The 21,363-nt window shown below is 36.1% G+C and overlaps 1 protein-coding gene across 9 annotated transcripts in view; it reads right to left on the bottom strand.

The window, feature by feature from the left end:
• Positions 1 to 21,363, bottom strand: part of ENTREP2 (endosomal transmembrane epsin interactor 2) — a 186,242-nt gene that overhangs the window by 43,961 nt on the left and 120,918 nt on the right. For all 9 annotated transcript variants that reach the window (XM_068958934.1, XM_068958936.1, XM_068958940.1 and 6 more), the window contains 2 exons: positions 16,143 to 16,253; positions 8,498 to 8,629 (listed from right to left, as the gene is read on the bottom strand). In XM_068958934.1, the coding sequence (XP_068815035.1) occupies positions 8,498 to 8,629; positions 16,143 to 16,253 (243 nt within the window). The remainder of the gene's footprint in view (positions 1 to 8,497; positions 8,630 to 16,142; positions 16,254 to 21,363) is intronic.

The following is a 21,363-nucleotide window of genomic DNA, read 5'->3' as shown; positions in this document are numbered from 1 at the left end:
ACGCAAAAGCGTTCTTAACCAAGGAGGACCCAGAAAAGGCAACTGTTCTTCTTTTGATTTTCTTATCCTTGTGCAAAGGATTTTGAAGTGGATCTTGAGTAAAGTGGAAACTGTCAACCAATTTTCTCATTCAGGGAAAACAAACAGGGACTCAGGGAATGAAGACAATACTGCAGCCTGAAGCCAGCAGAGAGCAACTGTTAATGGACTGCAGTTAGCCTAGAGAGACTCCTTTCCCTTTCCCTTCCCTCCAGGAAAATCCTTCTTATCTGAATTTGGACTGATACGAAAAAGTCATCCGTATGACTTACATTTATTATTCTAACAGAATGACACGTAACTGAATTCCTGCTATGCACTCCCCAGAGAGCAAAACTGATTCAATTTTATACATTTAACAACTTAGTAAAAAATAATATGCCTGAATAATCATTAGTGACTGCCTGAATGCATGCCTGAATAACCATATTTCTCAGATTCAAATTATTAGCACAAACTCAAGATTACAAAAAGAAACCAACATGTCTCAATAAAAAAATATGCACTTATTCATAACTAGCACTATGTTAAATCCTCTCCTTTGTCTTATTAGAAGCTAACTTTATTTGAAATTACAACCAACAATAAAACTATTCCATTATCGAGGATATTTTCTGCAAGGGTTGTGTTCTGACAGGAATAAATGCTAAACAGCATTATTTAACTATTTTATTCTAAGAAATACAAATGAAATGCAAACTGAAATACAGTAGAAACAGACAACACAGCACAAAAACAGTTGCACTGAATACTACAAAGTTATTAGAACATACACCCACTGTCTATCAAGAAACTGAAGAGGAAATAATTTTCTTATTTTAAAACTACAGTTTCTTTGTACTATTGAACGGATTCAGATTGCAAAAGTCATGAATAATATTATCTTATGCCGTATTTTGGTACCTCTTTCTGTATTTTACTTCCTACCCATTGAAGAATCAATTACAAGACATTTCAAATTGAGAATAAAGCTAGCAGGTAACAAAGGCAAATATATAAGTAATGGGTTGGAAAGAGACTTAAAGCACTTTAAAACCATTTACATGCAACACCACTGATACTTACCCACCCCTGGCAGGATGTCAGACATCAAACAGTGCACAAAACACTAGCAGAAATAAAAAGTCAATTAAAGATACTGGAGCAAATCCTCATAACCATCCAAAGCACTAACTACAGGAACCCGGATGCCCTACTGACTGTAAATTTTCTTTCATACCATCCATTACATGTAAATAAATTTACAACAGAGGATAAAGCGCTGAGACAAGGTTTCAAAAACTGAATCAAAAAGTGATCTCTTCAGAGATCTCTTTCAGAGAACTTCCCTGGACTTGATGACTTTTATCAGTAGCACTGTAAGATTCGCAGGGCTCCTGATGTACCCCACCAGTTATGAAACTCAGGGGTTCCTAGCTAGCACCCGCATATGAACACAAGCGTCTGCCTGCTATAGTGGTACAGAGCAGATCCTCCAACAGTGGAGTAGTGAGCAGATGATTTACAGATTCAATTTTAATTTTCTTTATTTCATGAATTTGTGTTCATGAAATATAGCGTCAGTACAGAAATCAGTATAGTATAAGCACATGCTCTTTCACAGTCTTATTTACAATACAAGCTAGTCTTCATTAAAGTCACCCTGTCTTTCCTTTTTATTTTATATGGCTTCAAGGCATCGCATGCCTCCTCTTCACTGCCCTTTGTCCGTTACACGAACCCAAACATCCTATACAATTCTGTCATTTGCTAAAGGGCCATTCTGTCACCACACGACTGAATACAGGCAATCATGACTGCTTTGGAATATAAGTTTCTGCTTAAAAGGAATATTTCACTACTTATCCTTGACATATCCTTCTCATTGACAGCCCTTCCACGATGCTACCTTACCCCGGTACGTCACTAGTTTGCAAGTAGCTCCTTAGAGGAATAAAAGGCAGGGATGTTTTGATTGATGAGGGACTGAAAGTAAGGAAAGAGTTGCTGGCAGAAGTGGTTGCCTCTCAATTTTAATTCATAATAATCTCTCAGAAGGAAGATTATCAATAACTAACGTAAATTATAAAAAGTAAAAATAAAGCATACTACGCTCTGCAGCGCTTTAAGTCAGCCATCTTTTTTGCTGCAGAGTCCAAGGAAGATACAATCCACATTTTCAAGTGTACTACTTTGCAGAAAAGTGACTATGTAATAATGCAAGTTCTTTAAATCTGAGACTATGCCTAAAAGCCTATGAGACACTTAAAAATAAGAGCTATATCACAAAAGCTAAGAATTTTTTAAACCTGAACTTTTAATTCAAATATTTTTGTATATGTTATATTCCAAAAATACCATTTTAAGATATACTTTACTAAGAACATTATACGAAAAAAGGAGTATGCAGTAACATACCGAAAAACAGTTTGTCTTAAGAACTCATTCCGCTTGTTTTCTATCAAACTGCTGGGTAGTAAAGCAGTCAGTATTAAACGGGAACAGGGAAAAAAATGGTGATTGATTTATCACTCTGATAACTCAGCTGTAAAAACAATGATTTAACAAAGCAATTTAGAACTGCCGTTAGCCCATGCAATTATCTGACAGAAAGCAAATGACATCTCTGGCATGAGAATTCAAAACAAAAATGGCAATGGCATGAGCCCCATGTTACAGAGATGGGAGAGGTGGCCGAACTGAGTCCAATGTAACCAAAGACGACTGACAGCACCCTTCCGAAGTTTTGCCCCTCAAAACGTATTTTCCTCCTATCATAGCAAATACACTGCAAAACTGCAACGCTTCCAATTTGCTCTAATTTTGTATCAGCTCCATAGAGTTCCTTCATATTAGAAAACAGTTATAAGTGAATTTCTCCCTGTAAACTACTGCTTGCCTTCAAGAAAAAGCTGTAGGAAAGACATGTGGGTTAATCACAGCTGCAATCAAGCTATAATACATGCAGGAACACACGCATTCAACATTAACAGCAAAAATTCAGTATAATTTTAGGCTGGGAAGGAAAATACTACTTGACTGAAAGCAGCCCACATCAGAAACTGTGCAGCAAGGGGAATTCCTGAAAAGTGTATTCCTTTCACATATCCAATACCCTCAAATCATAGCTATAAAAATGCAGTAAGACACACTTGCCTTTTGAATCGGAGTGTTTCACCTTGCCCATACACACTTCATTCATCAAACGCACAGTGCACCAAGTCACAAAGCAGAAAGAGCGCATGAATATCAAACCAGGAGATTTAACATTCAAAATACAAACATGCCACCATAAATGAATCACTACTACTATAAAATACTTATTCTGTCAAATATTATATGGAAAGCTATCCAATTGCGTTGCTTGCACGGAATTGAAAAATTGTATTTAAATGCACCCAAGATTACTTTGTTCTAAAAGAAAAAAAAAGTACAGATCAATGCTTTTTGTCCTTGATTATTTGTTTGTTTGCCACATTTAAACTAATTTTAGCTTTGGTGAAATGAGTTATTTATGTTCATATTACCAAAATGTAAGTTGGAGAAAATAAATCCAGTACCTCTTAAACAGCTCTTATGTGTACAACACTATTGAATTACCAGCTTTTTATTGAACTCTGCAAAACATTCCCATTTTGCTTACTCAATAGATTGGTTTATTGTGGAAATAAAAGATTCAGGGTCTTGGAGGATCTTAAGTTCCTTGACCTTTTGAGAGCTCAGTCAATACACAACCAAAGGAGTAAAATAAGCTTGCCAATGTGTAAAAAGAATACTCTCTATTCAGTAGCCCTGAACACATGGACCTAAACATCTGCACTGATCAATGTCAAAAACCAGTCTCACTCTGCAATTCTGTGAAGGCAATTTATTTTCTCCTTGATTGACTTCAATTACAGTGCTTTATTTCTTATACCACTATAACCTGAAAAGAGATAACGAGCAGTAAAGCTTTTTCACCCGTGAAATGACTCTCTAAGTACCTCTTTTATTCATAAACTCAAGGACAACAAACTTTTCAGCTTAAATTATAACTTCAGTTGTTCTAATTGGATACGTCTGAGAAAACTAGCTGACATAAGACTAGGAAGACAGCCCTCACACAAAAAGAACCAATTCTGAACCGTATGGGTTTCACATGCACTTTAAACTGTAAATGGAGAAGCAGTTAATGCTTCATCAAATAGATTTATGGTATGAAAGTGCAATATAGTACACTACTGTACATGAGTCTACAATATTATTTAATTAACATTTATTTAATGAAACAATACACAGCTAATTCTTAAGTATGCTCAAAAAGGTCTTCACTGCTTGGATGCAAGTTTGCCTATCTTTCATTAACTCACATATCTATGTTAAACTTAGTATTGGTGATACAGTGGGGAGAGATTCCTCAAGGACTAAGACTAATTTCCATAAAACAATTGAATAAATATGCAATATATAGATTTCAGTCATTCAAAGAGGCAGCTTTTCAGCTGGGACAGAAGTTTGTAACAGTATTCACTCTTTACATAACCTAGGAATAAAAAAATTCACAAGAAAGACAAAGCATGAGCAGAGTTGTAATATGTTTGTTATATAACTACTGTTTAGAACTTTTGAAAACTTCTAGCTCAACTATTCAGTCTACAAAGCCCACACTGAATTGCTCTATTTTGATGGTAAATAAACTCTGAGCAAAGAAAATATTTTCAGTTACCTGTTAAGGAAAATGAAACAACTCCAGCATTCAAAATACCTTACTTGTTTCTCTCTGAGGTTTATCCAATTTTAAAGTCATTTTGCTTCAGCTCAGCAAAATTAAATATTTTGTATTTGGTCATACAGGGAAATAAAAGAGAGTGAAAGAGGAGAAGTACATTCTCATAACTTTAAAGAACATGTTAGGGGTCATTCTTTGCTGTTTTGCAAGTGAAAGCATGTTGTTCTGACCAGAAAAAAACTGAACTTATGGTTAGGCCTAGCCATCAAGGAGCTCAGTAACAATAAATTTGAATTCAAAGGACAAGAAAGGAGAGAATCACACAGAAAACAGCAAGAACCCTCACTTACATAAAGGTCTGATAATGACTTGCAAACTAATGAATGGGATCACTAATGTAAAAAAGGCTTTACTATTTTTGTTGTACCTTATAGCAGCTCTAAAACTAGTATTTATGCTGAAAACAGAGTGGAGAAAACAGCTTTCCCCCTAGTCTTTGTAGTCACAAAACCATTTTACAGATACACTTAAGCAAAACAGGAAGCAACTATTTAAACAGTAAAGTCATAAATTAACCTATATGACTGCAAGTATTCTGGGCTGTGTAAGTGGTTAAAGTAATTAAAAATACCAGACTGAATCATTTCTAAACCAAAGTAGCATAACATTCTCCTCTTACATGCAAATATAAGGCAGTAAAAACACACTACAGAACAATTCAATCTTGCAGAAACCTCTCATCCTCTCAAAACACAAGCTCAAAACCATAAGCTTTATTGCATGCCTGGCTTTAACAAATTCAAGACATTTTGAGTTAAGAAAGAAGAAATAATTTCCAGAGTCTAACGCTGTCAGGAAAATCCAGTTCTAATACTGAAAGCTTACTCTAGTTTCAGTCTGTTCTAATTTCAAATTTGAAATTATATGATTATTCTTTGGTGAAACGATATTGAACAGATTGATCCCATCTCAACTAACACGTTGCAAGGAAAGTTCCTTTAAGTTCCTTAAAATTACCCCACAGACCAACAGGCATTCAGTGCGGAGTAGTACGTCAGCAGTCTATGCTTGTGCAGAGATAATGCTGCGTAACAAACATGGAATTTCATTGGTACCTGTGTCACCTCAAAACAGACTTAGGATGTTGCCCCAGCTATAACAGGCAATGTAATCCAGAAATGATAAGGTTTTATAACTAGATGTGTGTAATACACACATACACATGTAGATATGCATATATGTATATATGAATGAAAAAGACTTACCCTCCTGCATTTTTCCTGTTTTTACCTGAGGAAAAGCCAACTTGCACAACAAGATGACTGAGAGACAGTCAGAAAAGTAAAACGTTGAAGTTACTGGTAACACCTCAGCTAAATCCACCAGTCGTTTTGTGTAACACACTGTTTTTCAATCTTTGTCAATTTATGAACCCCTACAAACATTTCCACTGGCACTCCAACTCTTTGTAGTTAATGTAAGCCTACTAACAAGGGGTTGTGCTCCTGTCCTGTTTCACAGATCCCATAGTAATCTACAAACCTTGGGACATCTCTGGCCATAAGCTTCTATGTGACGCATTAGAATTACTCCTCTCATTTAGACAGAAGTTAAGAGCAAAATAAGCCTGACTTAAATCTTTTACAGAAATCAGAACAAATATTCCATTGCTTCTAAGGGCAAGATAGGATAAATTTCCAACGTCAAGTGTCATCTGCACACAAAATGCCTGCTCCACCCCACTGTCTCCTTATCTCCATGTCTACAAACACAGAAAAGCCATCTTTTGATAGGAAGCATGCAATTTTTTCAAAACCATTTCTATAGTTGAATCACGCTAATATTTTTGTTATGATCATGCACTTTGATAGTACTATTGCACTGAGTATTTTGTGTGAACCTCCTCATGAAAGTAAGGTTCTGATAGCAACACTTAAAAATAGAGTAAGATAGGGAGGAACTATCTAAATATCCAATGGTGTTCTCTTCCAGTATTATAATTTTGAGGTATAATGTCTCTACCTCAACCAGTCCTGGAGATCTCTTAAAGAGAAGAGATCAGTCATGCTGAAGTCTCCAATTCATGCAAATATCTATATGACCCAAGATTTTTGGCGCTCTGAGCCCTGGGCCTAACGTTCTTACACAAAACATTATTCCACCTGATAGAATACTGTGGGTAAATTAGTAGTTAAGAAGACAGGAGAAAGAAAGGAGTGAAAATAAAAGGTGGAGAAAAAAGTGTACTCTATGAAGATGCATGGAACAAGGAGAGGGGGGAGAAGCACAAAAATACAGAGGAAAAGCGTTGAAAACCCTGTCCTGATTTCCAAAATACATTTACTTCTAACAACTTTGTATTTTTGCTGACAATGTCCTCTGAGATAAATAGTTCTTTTCTCTCTTGTTAGTGTTTATTCTACTGATGTATTTACAGCAAGTAACCATCTGCTCTCTCAACCTTTATTTTTACAGGCAACCTTTATTTTTACAGGATCAGTAAGCTAGCTTCTTCTATATGACAGGATCTCTATTTTCTAGACATTTTTGTATCAATCATACTTTCAAACCTTTGTTTTTCTCAGAAGCTATTTTCCTGCATTACCTTCTCTTAAATATTTGGAAGATATTTTACTTCAACTGAACCACTGCTGTTCACTAGGTTGTTGCACCCATAGTTCTCCTTTATCATCCTCATTAAAACCTGAGGCAGAGTTCTTATTTAATGTTGAGGCGACACCTTTTTAAATCTCTACCTTATCCTAACTACCTAGTAGTCCTACTTCTTTTTCTTGTCTCTTTTCCTTAATATGGCTGAAAGATATTTAACGATTTATTATAACACCTTCTGCAGATTCTCTGTTTTGAATTCTGAAATATCGCTTCAGATGTGAATATATTACTTGGAGGTTTCTGACCTCCCTCTATAGTCCAAATTCCTAAGCTCCTTATTTCATTGGATTTCACTAGAGTATTCTGTTAGATACCATTAACTTTATTAAAATTTACACTTTGAAATTGACAGCCTTAGATGCAGATTTATTTTTGTTTATCATTAAATTAAACAAAACTAATGACCATGTGTTGTTACTCAGCGTTCTTTTCTCTGGCCAAATCTTTTAGGGTTTCCTTTCTGTCTTCCAAACCAATGTAAACCAAGTCTTGCTAGCTTGATAACAATTAAGTGAAGAAATTTGTGGGCAATTACATTAGGATATAAATAAATCATACTGTATTATTTGTTCTCCATTCTTTACCTGGCTAGTTGCACACAAAACACTACAGAATTTAAACTTCTAATAACATTCCAGACCATGCTTCCAACGTCATCCCAAAGGAACACTTACCATTCTCCCCAATGTAACTTCATCTGAAGAACATGCTGCAAATACTTCTTATTTCTTTACAGTCTACCATAACGTTACTAAACAATGCCAGTCACCACCTTGGATTCTAGTTTTCTTGAACAGTAACAGGAAAGATACCTGCTCTTACACCTCTAGGACTCTAGGACCATCATAACCAATCGTAACCTGCGTTTCTTAAACAAACTCTATCAAAACAGTTACCCGACAAATACAGAGACTGAGCATGTAACATAAAACCTTTTCATGCATTACTTTCTGTTGGAAGAAGTTTTAATTTTTTGCACATCAGAGAGTACAAAGATCCAGAAGAACACCAACTAGTACTTTCACCACACATCTCCGTCTTACTACTGTGCTTACTATTTAAAACTGAAATAAACTGTTAATGCTTCTTGTAACGTACCTTTAGGGTCAACCTCACAACATTACACTCCTGCAGAGGGTTCAGTTTCAATGTTTCTCCAAGGTTACTGCAGCCTGATGTTTGATGTTGCATTTCACAGCAAACACAGACACCATCACTGTCGAATTTAATCTGCGGAGGAAAAAAAATGGTCAGAGAAAGTTTAAGCAAACAGAAACACGCTTCCCAACAATTTTTACGGTGTTTACACTTATTATGACAATCCTGACTATTAAATATGTCCTCTCACATATTTTTACTGTGAAAAATGTTTGCTCTAGGTTTTCCTGTGTTCAGATGTTTTCAATACAGTAAGCACTGAATGCCTTTGACACTAACTTTTATAAAAACCTTTATCTTTAGTTAACAGTCCTCTATTTTGAGGCTTTCATTAGTGTGCTTTGCTGAACATACTGAACCCTGATCACTCTCTAAAAGTAAAGAAAACTAAAGTAAAATTAACATTTTTATGAGTGATTCTAAAATAATCCCATTCAGCTCAATGGGAATGTTATTATCACAAGTGTAGAATTAGATTCATTATACTGATTCTGGCTTCCTCATTAAAAAAGAAGAAAAAAACCCCCCACCACTACTACTTCTGTTTCCTTCCAACAAAGTTTGTTTAACTCAAAATTTAACTCCATACATGTGTTTATTAAGCATGTTAATATGAACTGTTATTGTTTTCAGTTTTCTCAATTGTGTTGTTTTTTTTTTTTTAATGTTTTCTCCATTACCATTTTTGCTGGTTATTTAAAGGACCGATACTGGGATGCAATGCCTTACTTCTCCAGGTCAATAGTTGCAACTCAGCCCAAGTCAGTATTGAACAAAATTAATATAACATGATAGTTTATTGACCTATGAGCTTAAAGATATCAGTTCCTATGTTTTTATACTCCAATGATCAGTAGTAAGAATGACACGTGTGAGAAACTGCCATGGCTCCCCAGGTACCAAATCAGAGACTCAATGGTCCATTCAGATATCCCAAAACACCCCTGTATTCCCCAAGTAAAGATGGGAGCAGAACGGCTGGGTAGCGAGCAAGAGATTTGAATTACCACGTTACATGCTCTTTTACAAGGAAACAGAACTTCAAATTTTCAAGTCTCAAATTCCAAAAAAAATCCTAACCCAAATATAAATTTATTATTTTTCTCAAATCTCTCCATACGATGTCACTGACTTCCTGAACAAAGATAGATAGATATCAGGATGCCTTGTAGAAGAACCTTATACAGCCTTATATAAGGAAGCGCTTCAATTTTTTCAAACTTTTTTGTCACTGCTAAAGGCCTTAAAGGAGGTTTGAATTGTTCACATTAATTGTAATAGTTACACATTTAAATATATGTCATTTTAGTGCTATCCCTATCAGGCTTATTTATTGCTCTCTGCTTTTCGTGCTGATGACCAGAACAGCAGCTGGAAGAGCAGAAATAAGAGTCCATAAAAAAAAAAAAAGAATAAACTTTTACTAGATGAGACAGATGAATGAATGCCTTGCCACATACAGTAATGATGCCATGCTCAAGGCAGTATGCTATCTCAGTGGGCTTCAATGCCTGAGACTTCACACTGCTCTCTACGCCGTAAAATTAGAAAGAAGGCTTTAAATAAAAATAAATAAATAAGAAACAAAATCTGGATAACTAAATTACACCATTTCCCATATACTTGCAGGCACACTGGAGATATTTCTCTAGGGCAGCTCCTGCAGTCTGGTCATACCCTAAGCCATATATACTGTAAATGAAAAAAAATTATTATTTGAGCACCTTTATAAAGAAGTTGTGCTGTTTGTTTACTTCTACTTAGCATAACATTTAATTCACAAAGCTGTTTTAATAGTTTAAGACTTAATTTTTCTTTTCCAATTCCTGCTACCTTTTGGTACTCTCTTTACAAAAAGATCTGAGCAAAATGCAGCTCTTCGAATCAAGAGGGGAGATCTTGCCCCTGAACCCCTCTGGGAACGCCAGAAACGGTGTCAACTGTTAGATAAATGCTACAGAGGAAGTCTGAGACTTGCACTTTGAATTTAGAGCTGTGTCAAATTCAGCGGTCAGAAAGCTACAGCATTCCAGCTGTATCACCACCAAACGTATGGCAAAAATCAATATAATCTTCAGCTGGTAAAAAGTTTCTGGAATGAGGAAAATGCACTTCAGGCAAAACTGTCTCCTGCAAGAACATTTATTCTCTGATTCATGCTGCTCCTGTTCGATGAAAGATAGTCACTGACTACTGATGGGATGTGTTTGATATTTCCTAATACGAAATACAGATCCCAGGCCTACTTTTGCCTTATGTAATGCACAGGTGTCCCATAAAATTTGCAACCAGTGTGCAAAGCAAGTATCTATTTTAGCATTATAAATACATTTTTGGAGAACTTTTAACAATTTGCCCTCACATTTTCCTTTAAATATGTTTGTGAAGGGACATTTTGGCTAATTTTGGCTTTGGTAACGGGGAGCAGCACCAAAGGCCGAGTATATCGTTTCACTCCTGCTGGGGACAGCAGAGCAGCTGAAAGCAGGGCCCAGCTCTCATGCCCCACCATGCTCGTCCCTGCCTTACTGCCTGTGCTCACATGTGCGCAGATGAGATCACGAATTCATCCAGCCATAAGGCGACCTAAACCTTGTCAAAACTTTTTTTTTTTTTTGGTGGGGAAGGAGAGGGTGGAAGAATGGGGAGCCTGGTTTAGTTTTAGTCCTGATTAGACCTCAGGCAGTTCACTGTGTGCGTTCATAAACGCATGGAGCGGCATAAACGATGGAGCTAGGTGGGCACAGGGAGGTGGAGATTGGATGACCCCTTCCCCTGGCAGCACGGCTGGCTTTTGCTGGCCTCAGACACAGTCACGTCAGCAAGTCTCAGATCTCAGCGGCACCTCCAACACCGTCCTCTTTCACCTACCTCAGCTGTCAGAACAGCAGAAACTCAGCTGTTAGTTTAAATCTCTCTTGTTTAGCAGAGTTCAGGAATAAAGCATCATTTACAGCTTCGTCCACCCTAGCCCAGCCAGCAGGGGTTAAGGTGCACACACTGGTGTCCCACTTCACAATTTTTGCACCAGTGAGCATAATGTCAGTAATTACAGCACAGTTTGTGTACTTTCATATTTGAGAGCTGCACAGCACACCCTCATACAAACCATACTGAAGATTTCAAACATCAGCCCGAGCTGCAACTGTCCCACGCACATTAAACAGTCTTTTAAATATATTTCATCTTGCCAAAAACCAGTACAGTTACTTCAAAAGTGATCAAAACCACTAAAACCTTTTACATAGCGTAGGATCAAAAAAGTTAAAGCATCCACCGACAAAGAACACAGAGAACTTCAAACTTAAGAAACGTGCGCGCGCACACACACACACACACCAACTCACTCCTTTCTGTCACAATACTCTAACAAAAATGTGCAAAGACCAGACATTTTCCATCTGTAACAGTCTATTAAATTCCGTCTAGGTATCACAGCTATCTTAACAAAGAACAAACTACTTTGCAACTGAACCGTAGGCTTCGGGACGTTTCAGTAGGCTCTACCGAGGAGCTTTCAGCTTCTTCCCAACATTCACGAACCATGACAAGAAAACATTCCAAAAAAAGAGATGCAAACCCACCTGGGGCCTCCGATCTAGCACTGTTTTGTCTGTGGATTGATTAACTGAAACGCAAGGGAAGAGAGGACAGCAATCTAAATTTCCCTGACTTTTAAGAAGAAAGATCTCCCTTAAAAATACTGGTAAAGGCTTTTTTAAAATTTCAGTGACACTCAGCTCAGAACCCACGCTGTGCTTTAAAAGAACCACAAAAGAGGTCAGAGACAGACTCATGCTAAAATAGTATTAATCCAATACTCTTCTCTACACACTAAATGAAAAGAGCTGTAAAGTGTTTCATTCTCCCTGTAAGACTAAGCGTGAGGACCATATGGCAACAATAATAACATATCAAAAGGAAGATTATCATATTATTATTGCAGTGATATCCTGGAAATCCGAGGTAAAAGTTCTTGTGCCAAGAAACACTAGAAATTCACTGCATCAAGAAAAAAAAGCTGTCAAATTAATCTTATATTTGCCTAAACTACAAACGTTTTCATAGATTAAAATAGGATAGTTTTAATGTTGAGTCAGCAATTAGTTTCAGTAATGTCTTATCGTAAAACACACAGTCCTTGTGACACAGACTGGCAGCCTGATTTTCAAATATGACAGCTGGTCACCCTAATCTGGGAGCTGAATTGCTTCTTTACTGTGGCTTAGAAACGCCCATATTTATCCTCCCCAACCTCAATGTCATCATCTGAATATGCAACGTGGATTCCTTAGAGAGATATTTACATTTGAAATTTTGTACTTTACAGACGTTAACTACTTTAAAACACATTTAGCACATTGTTAAGAGGATGCTGACAAGCACTAAACAGGTAGCAAAATGCCTGCACAATGTAAAAAGCCCTAAATATCTAAAAAAAAAAAAACCTTTTTTCCCACTCCTTTGTCAACTCTAATTAACAAACAGTGATTTCTTCCATTTTAGAATAAAGAAGAAAAATAAAAAGAATAAAATACAATAGCTGAATATTTCTAAATATTCTCGAAGCCATCAGAAAACATAATTTGCATTAAATCTTTAAGATTACACATTCCATCACCTTCAATCTCCTACGCAGTATCATCAATTCAAACACGCTTAATACAGGCTGAATTTCTGCTATCTATGCCCTCTGCGACAATCTTACATTAAACAGACCAAACACCGAAACAGCTTCTCCTCCAAGACAGGAAGATACAAATACTTCATGTAGCCTCTTCGTACGTCATAAACTCTCCCACTTATCTGAATGGCAACTATGATACAGTTAAGTGAACCCCTCCTAAACTCCAGGACAGAAAAATGACTCCGTCACTAAAAGTCATGTAAAAAAAGAAATCCTAATGACCAAAGAATCTAATCTTGCTCTCCTGCTCTCCACAAATGAGCTAAAAAAGCAACAGCATTCAAATTCAACAAACACAAAGACTAATTAATGTTTTCCCAATAAGTGAAATTATTATGACAGTATTTTTCTACTCCTCCGCAACGCTCACCTGTTCTTGAATACTTCTGAAGTGTTATAATTCAAAAATAATTTAGATATTAAATGATGATAAGCTCAGAATTATTGCTGAACACCAATGAACAGATTCCAACAGGCTTCTGTTTTAAATTTGCATTAAGTTTGCATTTATATTAGTGCAGTAATTTGATATATAAATATCCAAGCAGAGAGAACAATCCCAGTTCCCGTTCTTTTCATTTTAATGAAAATGACCTTTATCTATGCTAATTTTCCAATGCAGAAGGTAAATGTTTTATGGAAGAACAAAAACAGAAATGACATTTGTGAGCACATTTGGTGAATATTTTTCCAATAGGTTTACATTTTTTCTCCTTCTAGCCTTCCTTACCTTTTTGAAAAACAATTTGAGAATATGAATAGTTTCCTTTTTATTTAATGCATTTTTCTTATAATAAAATTACTCTATTTCTTCTTCACCTAAACTGAAATTATCCTCTGAAGTTAAAAATCATTAAAATAACGATGAGAAGGAATAAGATCACCATTTTAACAGCAGGAAGTTCACTCTTCTAGATAGTGGAAGATCAAACTCAGTATTGGGTTTGGAAGAGAAATGTTTGTCACTGTATACTGTTGTCTAACCCTATTCCCTTCAATATCCCTGTGTTTTACACATATAAATACTAAAATTCTACTTCCAGTACGCATCTGCAAGGTTTAAGCTATTTTAGTCTAAGCTATTCTAGTCTCTGTATGCTATGCATACCAGGAACTGTATACCAGGAACTTACTTTATCAAGAGGTTCCCAAACCGAATATTTTATAGCGAAAACCCTCCCTTCATCTCTCTGGTCACCACTGGTTTCCCACACACTCAACTCTCTCACTCCTTCCCTCTGCTTCTATAAAGCCTAATCACACCTAGAAATCACCAACACTCTAGAAAGTTGAGGAGAATACCTAAGATTTTTCAGACTACCTTAGTAACGGCACTGCAGACACACCCTTGGAGACAAAGAGCAGGATGATCATGATGGGTGAAAGAAATATAAAATACAGATTGACTACCAAACAAAGCAAAAAAAAAAAGCCCAAAACAAGAGAAGGGACTAAACAAGACAAAGGTACATAACAGGGTAAGCCTGAACGGTTTCCTGTTTTGTTTTTTTTTTTTTTAAATGTGACTTTTGATATGTTTGCTGGAACATTTTGTATTATTTAAATTCAGTTGTATTTAATATATTGCGTGCAAACGGAAGACAAATGTTTTACTGGAGAAAAAACTGTTAGAAGGAAAGAGGAAAACAATGGCTGAAGAGAAGAGGTGCAGAAGCACGCTGTGGTTGGTGGTTATAGAGTCATCTGTTGGCATATGAGATAGAAATGTCCTTTTCCTTTATCATTCAAAGCAAAGTTTTGGGGCATGACCAAAGAACATGGTTGGTACAAGCATACGTTCACATATCCCTAACAGTTAATGAATCCTACGAATGCATGCTCATGCAGTTGATATAATCTGATCGGTCTACTGCTAGCTAGATTATACTTTTCAAAAAAAAAAAAAAAAAAGCATTGATGTACGTCCATAAACACCCTCCAAAGACCCCTTTGTGGATCTTATAATTTAATGCCATTTGTCTTCTGAATTTATGGAAAAAGTCAGTGTTTTTTTTCTTTAGATCAGTGATTTCAGACACGAGTTTATTTTTACAGACATCTTGATAACTTTACATCACAAAATATTTTAGAGTTTATCGTATACTTACTTTTTTCTCAGGATAGGATAGAAACATAAACACTTTAGATGCACTGTACCTTTTAATAATTCACAGCATACCATATCATGATAATTTATTTTTTTAATTTTATATTTTAACACAACCAACTCTATATTTGCTTTGGAATTAATTTTAAAAACTAATTCAGGTTGCAAGTAAAGTATTAATATACAAAAACAACTATCAGATTGGGACAGTTATCACATCTGGGAAATACACTGGAGATACTGGATGAAATCCTGATACTGCTGACATCAAATGGTAATCGCAGCATTGTTTTGATACGGCCAGCATTCTATCTATTGTGTTTAAGTCTAATTTAACACAATCAACCGTATAATTGCTTTGGAATTAAAAAAAAAAAAAACTAATTCAGGTTGGCAAATAAAATATCAATATACACATACGAAAGCAATTATCAGCACATCTGGGAAATACACTAGCTGTAGAAAGATACTGGATGAAATCCCGATGCTGCTGACATCAAATGGTAATCACAGCATTGTTTTGATTTGGCTTGCATTCTAACTATTGTGTTTAAGTTGCATTTGTATCACGACACTAATAAGAAAGTACTACAACTTACTTTTTGAGGAGACAAAATATCGTAAATATGGTAGCCTTTTAACTCTCAAACTTTTCCTAGCATGATTTGTCATTCTGTAAGGTGTAACCACATATAATTTTGAATATTAAAACAATATGTAGATAGAATGCAAACAAATTAAAAATAAAATTCATTGCCCCTTATACTAAAGATTTGTTTTTCATTACTCACCAACTGACATCCTTCCAGGGACTTTACCAGCTGAGCGTTCTGACAAGAGAGAATGGAACCAGCCAAGTTCAGCATTACACACACTGCAGACAGCAGCATGAAAAAGGTTATCTGGAAAGAAGGAAAAGAAAAAAAATCAAACAATCCATTGATTATTCACTGCAAGAGGCAAACAGAAAAAAGTGTCGCTTAGCCTTTAAAATACTCCCAGCCTTTCATACAATTACATGCATGGTAACATTTAATACAATTTAAAGAAAGCAGAGTATTCTATACAACTTTAAGATTGAAGTCCTGAGTCTCACACTATAAGAGAAAGCAACATCAAAACTAGACTTGACTATCACCTATTCTCCCCAAACCATTTCACAATCATCCATTTATCTCCTGCTATTAATGCAACCAAAACTCATTTTACAATCCACAGACTCTGAAAATTTAATGGGTTCTAAGAATTAACAGTTCACAAACCTGAATAGTGCATCGGGTTTGGAAAAGTATTCTTATAATCTAAATTAGTGTGAATACACAACCTAAACTACTTACTGATCATGAAAAAACTGAATAAATTTCATGATATATAAAAAACTGCTTGTTTTTTTAAATAACCACTACAATTTAAACAGCATCCTAAGTATCAACTACTCATTGCGTTAATTACTCCTTCTCCCTCTTTTCCAAATACGTGAATGCTATTATTAACTTCATCGCACCAGCTTAACTATCATTTGTTTTATATGTTAAAAAGCTAGCCCAGTAGGGACAGACAGAAGTCTCAGAAGGTAAGGAAGTAGCCTTTGAGCCTTTGCTCAAGAAGTAAGGCGACAAGAACAAATAGTGCCCAAAATAGCTGGCCCTCTTAATCATTCAGTGTTCACGCAGCCATATAACGCTGATACTCACATAAAATTATCCGAAATTATTAAGTAATTCTATTGCATCTGTTCTCTTTGAAATACAGCAATAATTTACAATCTTCCTGCTCATTGCCTTCATAAAATGTTACCTTCCATCAATGTATATGCCATTAATATTTTTTTCAATCCTAAATCTCGAATGGTTGGATTTTTTAAATGTTTTTCAAATGAAGAACAAGAATTTTAGCAGTTTCCATCTTCATCAACCTAAATCTCACTTAAGAGAACAATTCCCAATAGACGCATCTAAGGGCTGTTTAAATTATATCTCCATTGCATATTTTAAAAGAAAATAGGACTTCTTTCAAATTTTTTTTTACAATTTAAGACTTCTACATCACGTATATTAAAAAGAATCTGTGTCAAAGATAAAACCTCCAGAATAAAATACATGCTGCTACCATATAATAGTGAACAACTATATACTCTCACTCTTTCTATAATATATAGCCACATATGTGGAAAAATATGCAAAGTATAAGCAGTGTAAAACTTACAGTAATACATATCTTTCAGAGTCAATACTTCTATATCATGAACTCACGGACCTTTTACTAAAAACGGGAAACCTATTTCATTTTTTTATTTTTATTTTTTTCCTGTTGCCAGTATCTGCAATACTAACCTTGCACTGCAAATTCTCCTGGAGCAAATCTATATTACTGGTTTTATTATATTTCTTTTATGAACAATACACATGTTCTTGAAAATTCATCTTTAAGAAGCCCTGATCGCCTGACGTGAAGCAGTGGTCAGCTATGTCAGTGGACCTCAAAAATTGTTTGATTAAAAAATAAAAGAAAAGAAAAGAAAAGATCATGCATCTTTTCTCTGACAAATATAGTTCACCTATGAAATTTCTGCACTTTATGAATCACCAAACTATCAAAGGCAGAATATTCTATAACTTTGTTGTTTGACTTGGGCATGCTCATAGGAAATGAAAAATATATGGTGTGAGGCTAAGAACGATGAAATTCAGCCCTTTACTGACGTAAAACTTTTATAAAGTCATCAGGACTGTTTGTAACCTCAACACCAGCTGATCAACTCCCCCCCACCCCCCTTCGTATAGCTCTACTGGTACTAGTAGTGAATAGCAGTTAATTCTTGGGTAAAACCTTTTCCTTATTTATGCAGTTGCCCCCTCACTCATCTGTGGCAGCACCAACGTAGCACCTGATGCTCAAATAGCTTTCCTAGCTTAGGAAGCCTATGAAGCTCTGAAAGTGTTCAGAGCAAATACATACCCCTATGCTCCTCTATTTGCTCTCCCCCTGAACACCTTCACTATTCACCTATTCCCAGGGAACAGAAGGTTCATAACCTGTGACAAGATTATCCGAGTTTGCAGTATTCTCCCCATACCAGCGTTCATTAACGATGAAATCTCGAGCTGCATTTCCAAAGTGACTTCATCCTCTTGTCATGTGCAAAAACAAGAGGGAAGAAAGGATGCGGCACTCAACTGAGATCATGTAACAAGATCTTGTAAATTCTGCTCTTTTCTATGGGTCCCAGTCTCATATTCTGCCCAGAAGCTGCATCTGACAACTTGAAGATACTACAGCAGTAGCATGTTCCAGACTCTGAGCATCCACTAACTTGGCCACATATCAAACACTGAAGTTCTCTCTTACACCTCTTTTTCAAATTTGCTACGTAATGCTTTTCTTCTCAATACACCAGGCAAGGCATCACCTAAGCTGGGATGGGCACAGAGTTAGAAGGGAAAATTTTCAGGTCGTCTGCAAGCCTTTTGCAACTATCTTGCCTGTGGCAGAACACAACCTAATGAAAGAAATTCAGATATTCCTAATATTCTTAAAGTTTCTCAGGTAAATCTCAGCAAAGCTTTGGACTCACAGAATAGGACAAACCTGTCATGCTGCTATTACAGCTTTTGAGGTGAAGTTCACAGCCATGCTGGCAGCCACCACAGAGAAAGGGAGGCATAAAAATATCAATTACCACCTTAACAGGCATCAAAAAGTATGTCCAATGGGTTCAACATTTTTAATTACAAATTAGCCTTTTCTCATATAAGCACATGCACGACAGTAAATATATATTAAAAAAAACACCTCCAACCCATTGAATTAGTAGTCATGGTAGATAATGAAAGACAGCCCACACTACATTATGAAAGACTGCAGATGTAGTTATTTATCATTCATGAAATCAAGTATGTCTAATAGCCACATTAAAATCCTCCCCAGAAAATGAGTTAATGGTGGTTTGCTCTAAGAGCACAGTGTGACATACTTGCAGGAGCAGTATTAAACTATTAAGAAAGCGTGTAAGGTGAAGTTAACCAAATGGCTATCCACCACGGCCTAGAGCTCAGACCGAACAAAACACAGACTTAGTGTTAGACACTGAAGAGTCGTGGTATCTTAATACTGCTTTTCAACAGCACTGTTACATACTTTAGCTTTCCAGCTACAATATTTAAACAAAACACAATATTATGAGAATTTAGTAAAATGTGTTAACACCAGAAGGCTCCAAAAGCCTTAGAGCCACCAAGAGTTAGTACATAAACAGAAGGAGAAGCCAATCGATTTGTAAGGACAAGCAGTTAGCAGAATTAATTCCTACTTATGCGTTACCACACTCCTAAACTAATTCTACAAAACTAATTAGCTCTGCTCTGAGGCAATGATTAAAACTGATATAATAATTCACAATCTGAGATGTTATCTTGCACCTGGAACAATAAATCAGCTTAATTCTCTTCATGACCTTAGTCTGCCTTTTCTTTGGTCCTTTCAATAATTTTGAGGTTCAGCTCACATTAAGTAAGTTCTCTATGCCTTCTTTTAACTTCTCTCTTCAAGATTAAAACTGTTTAAACACCAAACCTTCACAGTAGCTCTTCACTAAAAGGAAGTAAATTTTTCCAATGGGAAGGCAGGCTGAAGCCAGAGCTTAATGGAGAAACTTTGCTGTACTCCTGTTAGAAAGGGATGAATGACATTTGTTTTAGGAATATATTACAATAAACCACTTTCCAGGCTATTTGATCATTACAAAAATAATTTAAAAGCATGATCTAAGTGCTGCTGAGAGGTTAAAAGTATCAAAATCAATCTCCCCCCTAAAATTTATGCAAAGAAAGTTCTCCATTAAACTCATTTAAATTAAAACTCCATTGCATGATATTCCAACGGGTGTGCTTAATACAACTTGAGCTAGCCCTTGAAATTCCCACCAGAGCATCAAAACCAGTTGTGTTGTAGTGGTAGGTAGGAAACAATCTTCTCTTTCCTGTTATTCTGCCTATTCATGAACTGAAGTCTCAATGAAAGTTTTTGGACTGGGGTCACGCTAAAAAAATGCTCCAGGTTCTATCCTGCCATCAGACGTCTGCCAAGCCACAGCTTCCAACTTGATTTTACTCCTAGCAAAAACTTCAGTAAAATAAGAATGGAAACAATAAATCTGTTTGCAGATTATTTTGAAATCTATGAACAAAAAGTACTATTCAGGAAGGTGCACATTTCTTTCACCATTCGTATTTTGGAAGTGCTCTAGATTCATTTTTTCCTAATTAAACTTTTACCGAGTTCCCTTCTTTGTCAGCCATTAAAAAAAAAAAGGGTTGTATACATCAGGTAGAATAACTAATTTATATGTAAAATCTGATTAAGAAGGATTATCTGTGATTTTTGTCCTTAGCTGAACTACGAAGCTGTTTTGTTCCAGCAGTGTCCTGGGAACCAGACTACGATTTTGCATGCGGTCTTAGGACTGCACAGACATTTCAGGTAGATAATTTCCCCTGATGTGCTACCAGAGTTATACTTCCCAAAACTTCAGGGAAGAGTGAAAAATAAATCCACAATGTAATTTCTCAACTGCTTACTCTTTACTCCGTCAGCGAGCAGGCAGCATGCAGGACTGGGAGAAAGGCTGCACCAGTCTGGTGCTACAGTAGCAGACAGCTCTGAAGAGCCACCCTAGGAAATAAGGAAGGGCAGAACCACACACGGGTCCCACGTACCCTCCCCTCACACAGGCAAAAAGAATCTGGCTTTAATTTGCATTACTGAAATTTTCAAATAAAATAAGTTAACTTAAAGCAGAAATGATGCTCAGATTTATGAGCAGCAATGAAATTGAACTTCTTGCAAAAGAATATGCACCTTGAAAAACAAATGGACAACCATTTTCGCAAAAGCTCAGAGTCTGTCTTAAATTAGAAAATATATAATATGGTCGTTAAGAGATTTTGACGGCTAATATGAAGAAAAGTTGAGAGGAATTTTTCTTAAAACTGAGAAGTATAGCTGTTTTCAGAA

Source organism: Struthio camelus, chromosome 12 (genome assembly GCF_040807025.1).
Source record: "Struthio camelus isolate bStrCam1 chromosome 12, bStrCam1.hap1, whole genome shotgun sequence".
NCBI lineage: Eukaryota > Metazoa > Chordata > Aves > Struthioniformes > Struthionidae > Struthio > Struthio camelus.
This window is presented reverse-complemented; position numbering and strand designations above follow the sequence as displayed.